A 13,594-nucleotide genomic window follows, 5' to 3' on the forward strand; every position below is an offset into this window, starting at 1 on the left:
GTGAGACCACGCATGCGGAGATCATCCGTTCACCTACTCTGCGTCTCACAAAGACATGGCGGTTGGAACCAAAAATCTCAAATTTGGACTCATTAAACCAAAGGACAGATTTACACCGGTCTAATGTCCATTGCTCGTGTTTCTTGACCAAAGCAAGTCTCTTCTTATCGGTGTCCTTTAGTAGTGGTTTCTTTGCTGCAATTCGACCATGGAGGCCTGTTTTACAGTCTCCTCTGAACAGTTGATATTGAAATGTGTGTTACTTGAACTCTGTGAAGCATTTATTTGGGCGGCAATTTCTGAGGCTAGTAACTCTAATGAACTTATCCTCTAAAGCAGAGGTAACTCTGGGTCTTCCTTTCCTATGGCGGTCCTCAAGGGAGCCAGTTTCATCATTGCACTTGGTTTTTGCGACTGCACTTGAAGAAACGTTCATAGTTCTTGACCTTTTCCGGATTGATTGACCTTCATGTCTTAAAGTAATGATGGACTGTCGTTTCTTTTTGCTTATTTGAGCTGTTCTTGCTTTTTTGGTTACTAAATGATTTCATGTGTTATTTCATAGTTTTGAAGTCTTCACTATTATTCTACAATGTAGCAAATAGTACAAATAAAGAAATACCCTGGAATGAGTAGGTGTCCAAACTTTTGACTGCTACTCTATAGATGTTTTTTTGCGTTAGGTTGCCGACCCCTGCAGTAGGCCAACTCATACTCTGTTCTTTTGAGATACATTTTCTTCCTATCATAATGTTTCTTTAGACCGGACTAAAATCAATAACGGATTTATTGTGACGGTGTATATTAAATTATACCTTTTAAATGTAGAAGTCCCAAATGCGCGCATCAGAGGCTTGTATGCAGCTTTTGTGTGTGTAAGCCTGGAGATACTACCGTGAGACCAGCAGTCTTTTCCATGACAATAACCAGCTGAGAAAACGTCATGTCCGCCACAGCCGTAAAGGAGAGGTGTGAGAGATTATAGAGAGGAGGGGTGGGTCATAGAAATAGACTGTACTGGCATAAAATGTCTAGTAAATTGCCCATTTGTTGTAATGGGAAAGCCGTTACCAACAGCTAGCACATATTCAATTTATGTACCTTAATATCATAAAACTATTTTCTATTATGCTCATTTCTCTTTTATACAACATTGCCTATAATCATCTTCAAGTTCATACAAACGCTAGAGGAGAATGTTAAACTAAAGTACGGAGAGTGGTGTTGAGACTACCCTAGAGTGTATTAAATATTCATTGTCCTGTGTAGCTCAGTTGGTAGAGCATGGCGGTTGTGGGTTTGATTGCCAAGGGGGACCAGTATGAAAATGTATGGACTCAAAATTGTAAGTCATAAACACCACAGCCAGAGAAACAAACACAGGTCAATAAAAACCTGATTAGACTATTAAGCAACAATAACTCCAGCTGTATAACAAAGCACAGGAAAAAGATCTAAGACAAGTCGGCCAAAGTCAACTGATATGCCTATTCAGTAAGAAAACAATTAACCCAAGCCAAATAAAAGCACGCCACAAAATCCTTGCTATATACTAGTCTAAACCTTGACACCTTCACCCAAGATAGAGAGCGTAGCAGCGTCAGCATTACCCAGACCACATGCTGTGCTGCATTCCCCGCTTGAGGAAAAAGGGTCGTTTCTAAGAGTGCCAGCTGCCAGTCAAATAGATAGCAGGTGCACCCAACATCCTGTTGTGATTAGACAGGCATTGGTCTGCCTGATGAAAGCCAATGGTAGCAAAACAACATCAAACCCTGTCCGTCTGGGATTCAGCACTTCTGAGAGCAACCACAGCTGATGACACTAATGTAACCCTTCAAACATGACCCTGGGGGGGGGGTGCAAACTTTCAACTACATTGAGCTTGTCATGTTGCCTAGACCAAGGGGCTTGAGGTACGGAGTGCCCTGCTCTAACATCAGATTGACTCACCCCCAAACCTAACATTAACCATTAAGGGATGGGAAATGAGTTGACCCTGCACCAGTGGTTTTGGGCAGGTTCCTGGGTGGGAACGGGCTTATCAGGCCTCTCCAGTTGTTTAGGCATGCTGTTTAAACATACACACAACACAGACAATTACAGGAAGTAGGAGGTTAGTGTGTGTGCATGCCACTCAAACAGATAACGCACACGTGCTCTACTACATAGAAGCGTGGGAGACAGACAGACAGGGAGAGAGAGAGAGACACACATAGAAACAAACTCAATTTGTAATCTACAACATGATTTGTAAAAAGGTGAGGGTAGCCTAACCGCATTCACAAGAAAATGTGATATCATTATAACAGTCCATTTTTAACCTTTCCTCACACACACTACCATCTACCTGTAGGGGCCAATACCAGTGCATGTCATTCTCCTCTAGTACGAAATTAAATGTCTCTTTTATTGAGTTAGCATGAGAGAGAGAGGGCGAGATGGGGGTATCAAAACTGTCCCCTTGGCAGTTTTCATTATAAGATCCTCAGGGCTAAACATGAGGCACAGTAATAGAGTTAGACTTCAATGTCAAAGTAACTAGCAAAATGAAAGGCTTGCATAAAGATCAAACGTCAATACCACTGTGTGTGCATAAATACACTATACAGTGCATTCGGAAAGCATTCAAACCTCTTCCCCTATCCCACATTGTTACGTTACAGCCTTATTCTAAAATGGATTAACAATTTTTGTTCCCTCAATCTACACACAACACCCCATGACAAAGCAAAAACAGGGTTTCAGAGATCTTTGCAAAAAAACAAACAAAAAAATAAATATCTGATTTACATAAGTATTCAGACCCTTTGCAATGAAACTTGAAATTGATCTCAGGTGCATCCTGTTTCCATTGATCATCCTTGAGATGTTTGTTTCTACAACTTGATTGGAGTTCACTTGTGCTAAATTCAAATGATTGGACATGATTTGGAAAGGCACACACCTGCCTATAGGAGATCCCATAGTTGACAGTGCATGTCAGAGAAAAAAAAACGAAGCCATGAGGTCGAAAGAATTGTCCGTAGAGCTCCGAGACAGGATTGTGTTGAGGCACAGATCTGGGGAAGGGTACCAAAACAATTGTACATGATTGAAGGCCCCCATGAAAACAGTGGCCTCCATCATTCTAAAATGTAAGAAGTTTGGAACCACAAAGACTCTTCCTAGAGCTGGCCACCCAGCCAAATGGGGGAGAAGGGCCTTGGTCAGGGAGGTGACCAACAACCCGATGGTCACTCTGACAGAGCTCTACAGTTCATCTGTGGAGATGTGAGAACCTTCCGGAAGGACAACCATCTCTGCAGCACTCCACCAAACAGGCCTTTGTGGTAGAGTGGCCAGACGGAAGCCACTCCTCAGGAAAAATGCACATGACAGCCCACTTCGAGTTGGCCAAAAGGCATGAGAAACAAGATTGAGAAACAAGTTTCTCTAGTCTGATGAAACCAAGACTGAACTCTTTGGCCTGAATGCCAAGCATCACGCCTGGAGGAAACCTGGCACCATCCCTACGGTGAAGCATAGTGGTGGCTGCATCATCATCATGATGTGGGGATGTTTTTCAGCAGCAGGGACTGGGAGACTAGTCAGGATCAAGGGGAAAAAATGAACGGAGCAAAGTACAGAGAGGTCTATGATGAAAACCTGCTCCAGAGTGCTCAGGTCCTCAGACTGGGACGACAGTTCACCTTCCAACATGACAACGACCCTAATCATTCAGCCAAGACAACGCAGGAGTGGCTTTGGGACAAGTCTCTGAATGTCCTTGAGTGGACCAGCCAGAACCCGATCAAACATCTCTGGAGAGCCCTGAAAATAGCAGTGCAGCGACACTCCCCATCCAACCTGACAGAGCTTGAGAGGATCTGAAGAAAATAATGGAAGAACCCCCCAAATACAGGGGTACCAAGCTTGTGGCATCATACCCAATAATACTCGAGGCTGTAATCACTGCAAAAGTGCTTCAACAAAGTACTGAGTGAAGGGTCTGAATACTTATGTAAACGTGATATTTCAGATTATTTTTAATACATTTGCAAGATTGATGAGGGGAAAAACTTTATATATTCTAAAATTGATTAAGGCTGTAACGTAACAAAATGTGGAAAAAGTCAAGGGATCTGAATACTTTCACACCGTTGCTGACAGGTGTTAAGAATCGAGCACACAGCCATGTAATCTCCATAGACAAACATTGGCAGTAGAAAGGCCTTACTGAAGACCTCAGTGACTTTCAACCTGGCACCGTCAAAGGATGCCACCTTTCCAACAAGTCTGTTTGTCAAATTTCTGCCCTGCTTGAGCTGCCTCGGTCAACTGTTAAGTGCTGTTATTGTGAAGTGGAAACATCTACGAGCAACAATGGCTCACCCGCCAAGGGGAAGGCCACACAAGCTCACAGAACGGGACCGCCGAGTGCCCTAGTGTTACAAATATCGCATAACTCACTACCAAGTTCCAAACTGCATCTGGAAGCAACGTCAGCACAAGAAATGTTCAATCAGGAGCTCCATGAAATGGGTTTCCATGGCCGAGCAGCCGCACACAAGCCTAAGATCAAAATGCGCAATGCCAAGCGCACCGCCATTGGACTCTGTAGTAGTGGAAATGCGTTCTCTGGAGTGATGAATCACGCTTCACCATCTGTCAGTCCGGCGGACTAATCTGGGTTTGGCGGATGCCAGGAGAACACTACCTGCCCAAATGCAGAGTGTCAACTGTAAAGTTTGGTCGAGGAGGAAAAATGGTCTGGGGCTGTTTTTCATGGTTCGGGCTAGACCCCTTAGTTCCAGTGAAGGGAAATCTAAACTCTACAGCATACAATGACATTCTAGACGAATTCTGTGCTTCCAACTTTGTGGCAACAGTTTGGGGAAGGACCTTTCCTGTTCCAACATGACAATACCCCCATGTACAAAGCGAGGTCCATACAGAAAGTATTTGTTGAGACCGGTGTGGAAGAACTTGACTGGCCTGCACAGAGCCCTGACCTCAACTTCATCTTACACCTTTGGGATGAATTGAAACATCAACTGCAAGACAGGCCTAATTGCCCAACAACAGTGCTCGACCTCACTCATGGCTCATGGCTGAATGGAAGCAAGTCCCCGCAGCAATGTTCGACATCTAGCGGAAAGTCTTCCCAGAAGAGTGGGGGCTGTTATAACAGCAAAGGGAGGACAAACTCCATATTACTCCCCAAGATTCTGGATTGAGATGTTAGACGAGCAGGCGTCCACATACTTTTGGTCATGTAGTGTAGTCAGAGATACCTACGGAGTGCTGCCAGGCCTCACACACATGCAAGCGCACAGACACACACACACACACCCTTCTCTGTCCATTACAGATATTGCTGGGGTAAGCAAGTGAGCCAACTAGGTCTTGTTGAGTGAGCCCCCTCTAAGGAAGTCAAGAGACTGCATCAAGACAGGCTGCATCTCCGTGCCTTTGTCTGTCTGTCCGTCTTACCTTCCGTCCTCTCTGCAGAACTCTGGGCCTGAAGACTTGACTCCGCTCCAGCCGGGCAGTACTTCAAAAACACAAGGCAGAATCCTGTATACATTATTCCTTTTAATCTACCTCCACTACAGAGGAAGGCGGAGAAGAAAATGTAATTGGTGAGAGCGGTCGCCTGTGGTACACAACTCCGCTGCAACAGCTTGCGCTGTAGTCTGCAGTAGGCTACATCACTCCCTACTTAAATTCAGCATAACCTCCCATCCAGGTCTGCACTGCACCATGTTTCCCTCTAAACTCATCCTTTCCTGGTCTCTCCATCCTGCATATCGTATTGTGATGAGAGATCCAACTATGAGCTTCCTGTGAGAGATGAGAGAAATGGGGGCCACATTAAGCAGAATGAGCCAACTTCTATCCATAATCTTCCCTTTCCTATCCTTGACAAACTGGTATTAAGCTGAGCAACAAACACAATCCCATGTTTTAGAAGGGACACGTTATAATGTATTTATTAGGGCCAATTTGGAATGAGCAGGGGCAAGTTTAAAGAGATCACTGGCGTAGGTGAGTGAGCGAGGGACACAATGCGTTTCCCAGAAGCGTAGGCCTAGTTTCAGGTAAATCCTCCGACCACCCCTGGCTGCTACAGTGCTCTACTCTGACCTCTCTCATCCCTATGGGTGGCCTAGGATTACTGGCCCTTGGTTTCTCAAATGATTGCCTCGCCTGGTTCACCAACTACTTCTCTGATAGAGTTCAGTGTGTCAAATCGGAGGGTCTGCTGTCCGGACCTCTGGCAGTCTCTATGGGGGTGCCACAGGGTTCAATTCTTGGACCGACTCTCTTCTCTGTATACATCAATGAGGTCGCTCTTGCTGCTGGTGAGTCTCTGATCCACCTCTACGCAGACGACACCATTCTGTATACTTCCGGCCCTTCTTTGGACACTGTGTTAACAACCCTCCAGGCAAGCTTCAATGCCATACAACTCTCCTTCCGTGGCCTCCAATTGCTCTTAAATACAAGTAAAACTAAATGCATGCTCTTCAACCGATCGCTACCTGCACCTACCCGCCTGTCCAACATCACTACTCTGGACGGCTCTGACTTAGAATACGTGGACAACTACAAATACTTAGGTGTCTGGTTAGACTGTAAACTCTCCTTCCAGACCCATATCAAACATCTCCAATCCAAAGTTAAATCTAGAATTGGCTTCCTATTTCGCAACAAAGCATCCTTCACTCATGCTGCCAAACATACCCTTGTAAAATTGACCATCCTACCAATCCTCGACTTTGGCGATGTCATTTACAAAATAGCCTCCAATACCCTACTCAACAAATTGGATGCAGTCTATCACAGTGCAATCCGTTTTGTCACCAAAGCCCCATATACTACCCACCATTGCGACCTGTACGCTCTCGTTGGCTGGCCCTCGCTTCATACTCGTCGCCAAACCCACTGGCTCCATGTCATCTACAAGACCCTGCTAGGTAAAGTCCCCCCTTATCTCAGCTCGCTGGTCACCATAGCATCTCCCACCTGTAGCACACGCTCCAGCAGGTATATCTCTCTAGTCACCCCCAAAACCAATTCTTTCTTTGGCCGCCTCTCCTTCCAGTTCTCTGCTGCCAATGACTGGAACGAACTACAAAAATCTCTTAAATTGGAAACACTTATCTCCCTCACTAGCTTTAAGCACCAACTGTCAGAGCATCTTACAGATTACTGCACCTGTACATAGCCCAAACAACTACCTCTTTCCCAACTGTATTTTATTTATTTATTTATTTTGCTCCTTTGCACCCCATTATTTTTATTTCTACTTTGCACATTCTTCCATTGCAAAACTACCATTCCAGTGTTTTACTTGCTATATTGTATTTACTTTGCCACCATGGCCTTTTTTGCCTTTACCTCCCTTCTCACCTAATTTGCTCACATTGTATATAGACTTGTTTTTTTTACTGTATTATTGACTGTATGTTTGTTTTACTCCATGTGTAACTCTGTGTCGTTGTATGTGTCGAACTGCTTTGCTTTATCTTGGCCAGGTCGCAATTGTAAATGAGAACTTGTTCTCAACTTGCTTACCTGGTTAAATAAAGGTGAAATAAATTTTTTAAATTACACAATATCCTCACTGTCTCTCAATCGCTCTACAGTACAGCCACTCTAAACATCCTTACCCCTTTTCACCTGGATCCACCAAGGACATCAAGTCAACCAACTCTGGATTCTAGCGCAGGTAAGAGGACGCCAGGTCAGGTGATTCTATGGTGCGTGTGCCTTCGCTCTTCCTCTGACGGGTCTGCTTCAGAAGTTACACCCATATCCACTCTCAATAAGCCACTACAAAGAGGACACCCGCTCAGAACATGTATCACTGACGCCATATCTCAGTGTGTCATGTACTGTACAGCTGGAGACTTTAGATTTTAATATCCGCATATAAGGCCTAATAAACTCACTCCTCTACAAACCACATCCATCCAGCACTAGGCCCATTTTTTTAATTTAAAAGGCATTTACCACTAGCCTTAAGGAGTTGATTCGTTACGGTCCAGCGATCATTCCAAGCGAGGTCCTTGTGTACACATGGACATACTGCTTGTCCTTGGATCTCCCTCATATAACTGAGCCAACCTCTACCTGACTGGTGTGAATGTCAGGTGTTGCGTAAGAAGGGGCCCTCCCAGAGAGTCAACACAAAGCCAGTCAGTGGTCACACAGAGAGAAAATCTCTTCAGGTCTCTGTTGACACACAGCAAAGTCAAGCAGGGCTGCCCACAATGTCACCCTATTAGTCTTGTGTGGTTGCTATTGATTAAGACAATATGTTTAGGCCAACATTGAACACATTAAGTCATTGTGACAAAATACTTGTCCCTTTTAAAGAAAATAAGACATTTGGCCATTAAAGGATAGGCCTATAGCCTAACCAGAGTTTCACCTCAATGGCCTCCAAAACTGTCATAGGTTGGTTGTAATCAATTCACATCACACCAACCTCCCTAACAGAAACCCTACAACAACAACAAAAAAACATTAGCTTTGATCACAACACTTTGTAAACATCGGCTCAAGACCAAATGTGTAAATCACTGCTAGCTGTACACAGAGCTTGGCTGGACAGGAGATAAGGAAACATCATAGTAAAACCGTCGTCTACAACTAGCCTGCATCCACAATGGTACAAGAAAAGAAACGGAGAGCATCTCTTATCATAGAGAGACAGGACACAATGTCCTCTTCTACACGGTGTCATAAAGAGTCCCTGGGCCCATTGTCCTCCGAAAACAGGGAGCATTCTTTACCGCCCTCCCCCATCCCCAGCCACCCATGACGCCGCTACATTATATCTACAACAGAGCACTGAACAGTACATACAGGTCCAGGGGACATTCATTGTGCAAGCACAGACAATACTTCATGTTCCAATGTGGTTCTATTGTGATGGGGATTGTGCTAAGCGTACTGATAAAATCAGATGTTATTTGACAAATGCTCGACTAACTGTGAAATGCTTACTTACAGGCCCTTCTCAACAATGCAGAGAGAAAAATATAAAAAAAGAATAGAAACATGATAATAACACGAGGAATAAACACACAATGTGTAACGATTACTTGGCTATATACAGTACCAGTCAAAAGTTTGGACACACCCGCTCATTCCAGGGAATGCTAAGATTGTGCAAATCTATCAAAGGCAAAGGGTGGCTACTTTCAAGATTCTAAAACACTTTTTGGTTACTACATGATCCCATGTGTAACTTCACAGTTGTTACGTCTATGTTATTATTCTACAATGTAGAAAATACACAACAAAAAAAAAAAAAAACTTGAAAGAGTAGGTGTGTCCAAACTTTTGACTGTGACTGTACACAGGGTACCGGTGCCGAGTCGATGTGCAGGTGGAAGAGGTAATAGCACAGAGTAGACACGTTAAAGGACTAGATAACACACCACACGCTTGCGCACACACAGCAACAGGGCAAAGGTCTCCGCCATGGAAACATGGCATGGTAAGGATAAGGATTTATATTGATGTCCATGTGAATGGATGTTGGCGATAACAAATGGCTGGGTGTGAATAGTGGAGCTAGGTCATATCTCGCAGACAGGAGTCATTCTGAGAGCACTCGGTCACTGCCGCCTGAGAACATGACTCATCCAGTCATGCAGATAAGTTACTGGAAAATGAGGGGGAGAGAAGCACACACTGTAGGATCCCAATGTGTACAGTCATACTAAGATAAACACAGTAGTGTTTGTACGTGTGTTAGGTACACACACACACAGATCCACACTCACATGATTACACACAAATGATGACAAAGTGATTCGGTGAAACATCTTCATTACAGTAACATTTTACTTCTGGCATTGACATCCACGTACGTAGTTTTGCAGTGGATTTCAGGGAAAACCCATCAGAAAAGAAGCATTCCTAAGACTACAGGTCCTGACAACTCCTGGAGGACAATCAAGCACAACCTGAAGAACTTTCCTTTCATCCTGAATTTGTACCTGCTGGTGCCATCCAGAGTGGTCACAGACACGCGTGGACTTGGCACCAGAACCTCGGTACCTATACAGTCAGTGTCAGTTCGGAACTTAGCCTGGCATTTAAATATACAACAGTCCCCGACATAATGTCAAGATGTTTTTTATAATGCCTCCTGCCCCTAGCTCTGCTCCTCTTTTTTTCTCTAGATTTAAAAGAAGTACTGAGAGATGGAGCTCAGCACTGCAGCAAAAGGTCTAGACCTCTCATTATGTTGGCAGGGGTCCAGGTTCAAAGCTGCTGGGTGCCTTGTTTAAGGAAAAACAGTAACCACAATATTCAAATTCTGTGTCAAAACTATCTGATTTTAGGATATAATAAAGATTTTGCACATGGACATATACATGTAGACACTGGGGTGATTGGGCATCAAATTAGACTACTATGCAAATCCTCAGAGCTGTGTAGGATGGGTTATTCAATGCGAACAACAACAACTACTACCTAGTGAATACAACATTTAAAAAGGTTTCCTGCATAAAATATTTTAGTTTATAAGAGGCTATACAACAACAAAAAAATTCTCAGTTTCTTAGAGATGAAACGATATTTGATAATCTGTTGAAATTCTATAATTTCCTTCGTGAGTCTTTGGTAGCCAAACCCCAAGTGTATATTGTAATGTGTAGTGTAACTTGAGTATTCCTTTATGGCTGAAAACACATTTATTGAAAATGGATATCGCAAAAAAGTAACCAGCAAGTACATCAATGTAATGCCTGCAACTGGAGTGCGCTACAATGTTGCGTAGTCTATCAACTAGCCTATGTTGCTGTAGAAACTCAACGTATGACAAGCAAATAGCCCTGTAATACAGTGACTCTTTTTTTCTTCAAGCAATTAAAAGTAGAAAGTCTCACCGGCATCATTTTAGCCTCGTACCGCATTTAACCAGATTTGGAAGTCCTTGGCTCGTAGTTTCGAGGAAAACTGAAGGCGTTCGATTGCTTTTTAATCCTGATCCTGTCCGGTAGCCTGTCCGATAAACCAGTCGATGAGTTGTCTCTTCTTGTTATTGAAAGTAACTTAAGTAACTTTGGCTGTAAAATAAACCAAAGCTAACTACATATATTTCGTAGGCTGTATAGCCTAATCAGTCTCCCTCCGCATATGCCGTGGACCTGTTGTAAAAAAATACAAGGCCTCCTTGAAATGAAAGTTTTCAGTAGCGATTGCATCGCTTGGAAGTTGGTAGTCGCATTCGGAAACGCGTTGCGTTCAAAACTCTATTAAATTATTGCCATTACCCAAACCGATCAAATAACACGATAATGTACGATGTATTTGATTTTTTTTTTTTTTTGCGATAGTTTCCTGAAGCTGTAGATGCCTATCAGCCCTGAAACACCGCTAACAGCGTAGTTCGATTGAGTGATCGCAGTTTTCCCAGGAGTGACGTAGGGGGATGTAACTCATCCCATTGGAATGTAAGCTCCGCCTGGTTTCGGACTGTGAATCTATCCCCACCTACTGGGTTGAGAGTGTAATGAATCTCACCTTTCCATGGCCAGTCAACATTACATGACATCTTCTCAGCCCAGGAGTCAGCTGAGTTGGACCTCTATGGTTGGACCACCTTGACCTCCCCGCTTGATCATTCCTGCCGAACAGAACCTTCCTTTGTCCACCTGTTTCACAGACAGCCAGAGAGAGATTTAAATGATATTGCGTAGGCCTATTTTGAAGCTACTGATGTTTTTAAACGACAAAAACATAAACTATACAACCTCATAATGTATGTTTTTGTCATTAAAACAAATCAGTAGCTTCAAAATAGGCCTATGTAAATATTTCTAAAATGTTATTTTGGATTGTGTTGTGGTAATAGACAAATAGTACGTGCTACCTGGGGGGGCAGGTAGCCTAGTGGTTAGAGTGTTGGGCCAGTAAGGTAAAAATCTGTCATTCTGCCCCTGAACAAGGCAGTTAACCCGTTGTTCCTAGGCCGTCATTGTAAATAAAAATTTGTTCTGACTTGCCTAGTTAAATTAAATAATGGCATCTTTTTGTAGGCACTAACTTTTTTTAATGTTATTTTATTTAACCAGGCAAGTCAGTTAAGAACAAATCCGTATTTACAATGACGGCCTACTAAAAGGCAAAAAGCCTCCTGTGGGGACAGGGCCTGCAATTTAAAAAATAAAAAATAAATAAATAAATATAGGACAAAACGCACATAACAACAAGAGAGACAACACAACACTACATAAAGCGAGACCTAAGACAACATAGCATGACAGCAACACATGACAACACAGCATGATAGCAACACAACATGACAACAACATGGTAGCAACATAACATGGCAGCAGTACAACATGGAAGCAGCACAAAACATTGTACAAACATTATTGGGCACAGACAACAGAACGAAGGGCAAGAAGGTAGAGGCAACAATACGTCACGCAAAGCAGCCACAACTGTCAGTAAGAGTGTCCATGATTGAGAAATTGAGATAAAACTGTCGAGTTTGAGTGTTTGTTGCAGCTCGTTCCAGTCGCTAACTCCGCCATGGTTCGTTGGACAAAGCCTATGTAGGAATTAATGGGGGTTTTGGAGGATTTTGGGATAATCACCGAAAACAAGGTCTGTGGTAAACACAGGCTTATGAAATCTTATACGTTTTGTTCTATGAGATCATCTTCATCAGCTAACATCACTTTTTGTAAACATTTTGAAGCATTTATGTAATTTTAAAAAGCACATAAAGGCTTTATAACATAAGGTCATGTTAACTGACTGATATTATCTCATAGAACAAAACGTATAAGATCTCCTAAGCTTGTATTAACCTCATACCTTATTTTCAGTGTTTATCTCAAAACCCTATTATTTTCCCATTAATTTTCCCCATAGAAATGGCTGAACGAAACAGAGGTCATTTCCGGCTTTTAAGACTTCAAGTTGGCACGCTCTATATTGTTGTACTATGGTCAGGGTAGCCTAGTGGTTAGAGCGTTGGACTAGTAACTGGAAGGTTGTGAGTTCAGACCCCCGAGCTGAACAGGCAGTTAACCCACTGTTCCCAGGCTGTCATTGAAAATAAGAATGTGTTCTTAACTGACTTGCCTGGTTAAATGAAGGTAAAAAATAAATTAATGATAATAATTCTTCAATAATCCATTATACATGTATCACTGATGGACAGTGAATGTCAAGAAATATTTCAGATTGTGCAATGGAATGTTTTTAATGGAGTATGCCTAATTACAAAAGGATGCTACTGCATTTGTTTGAATTTGCAGTATAAATGAATGGAAACATATTTTTTACATTGACACATCAGATAGAAACGGTTGAAAGGAGCGGAATAGGAATAGCTAGTGTCATCATAAAGAGAGACGCCTAGTGGTGAGAAGAAAATGACTTGTATATTAGACGGGTTGGTTGTTTAGCAACCAAAACGAGTAGCATGCTAACACGGGGCAAAACAGATGGGGTTGGCTTAGATTGTTGACAACATGAAAGCTGTATTCCGTCTTGTATGTTTATTGAAAACATACATGAATTAAACTTTGAAAATACATCATTAAAAGTTGTTGGTAAGCTAGCGAAA

The 13,594-nt window shown here is 42.8% G+C and overlaps 1 protein-coding gene across 1 annotated transcript in view; it reads right to left on the minus strand.

The window, feature by feature from the left end:
- The window catches only part of tp53bp2a (tumor protein p53 binding protein, 2a), a 51,613-nt gene extending 40,195 nt beyond the window's left edge, over positions 1-11,418 (minus strand). The window contains 1 exon segment of the mRNA XM_029669423.2: positions 10,899-11,418. Within this exon segment, the coding sequence (XP_029525283.2) occupies positions 10,899-10,925 (27 nt within the window). The 5' untranslated portion in view covers positions 10,926-11,418.
- Between the last annotated feature and the right edge of the window lie 2,176 nt (positions 11,419-13,594).

This window comes from Oncorhynchus nerka, linkage group LG10 (assembly GCF_034236695.1).
Source record: "Oncorhynchus nerka isolate Pitt River linkage group LG10, Oner_Uvic_2.0, whole genome shotgun sequence".
Classification (NCBI taxonomy): Eukaryota; Metazoa; Chordata; class Actinopteri; order Salmoniformes; family Salmonidae; genus Oncorhynchus; species Oncorhynchus nerka.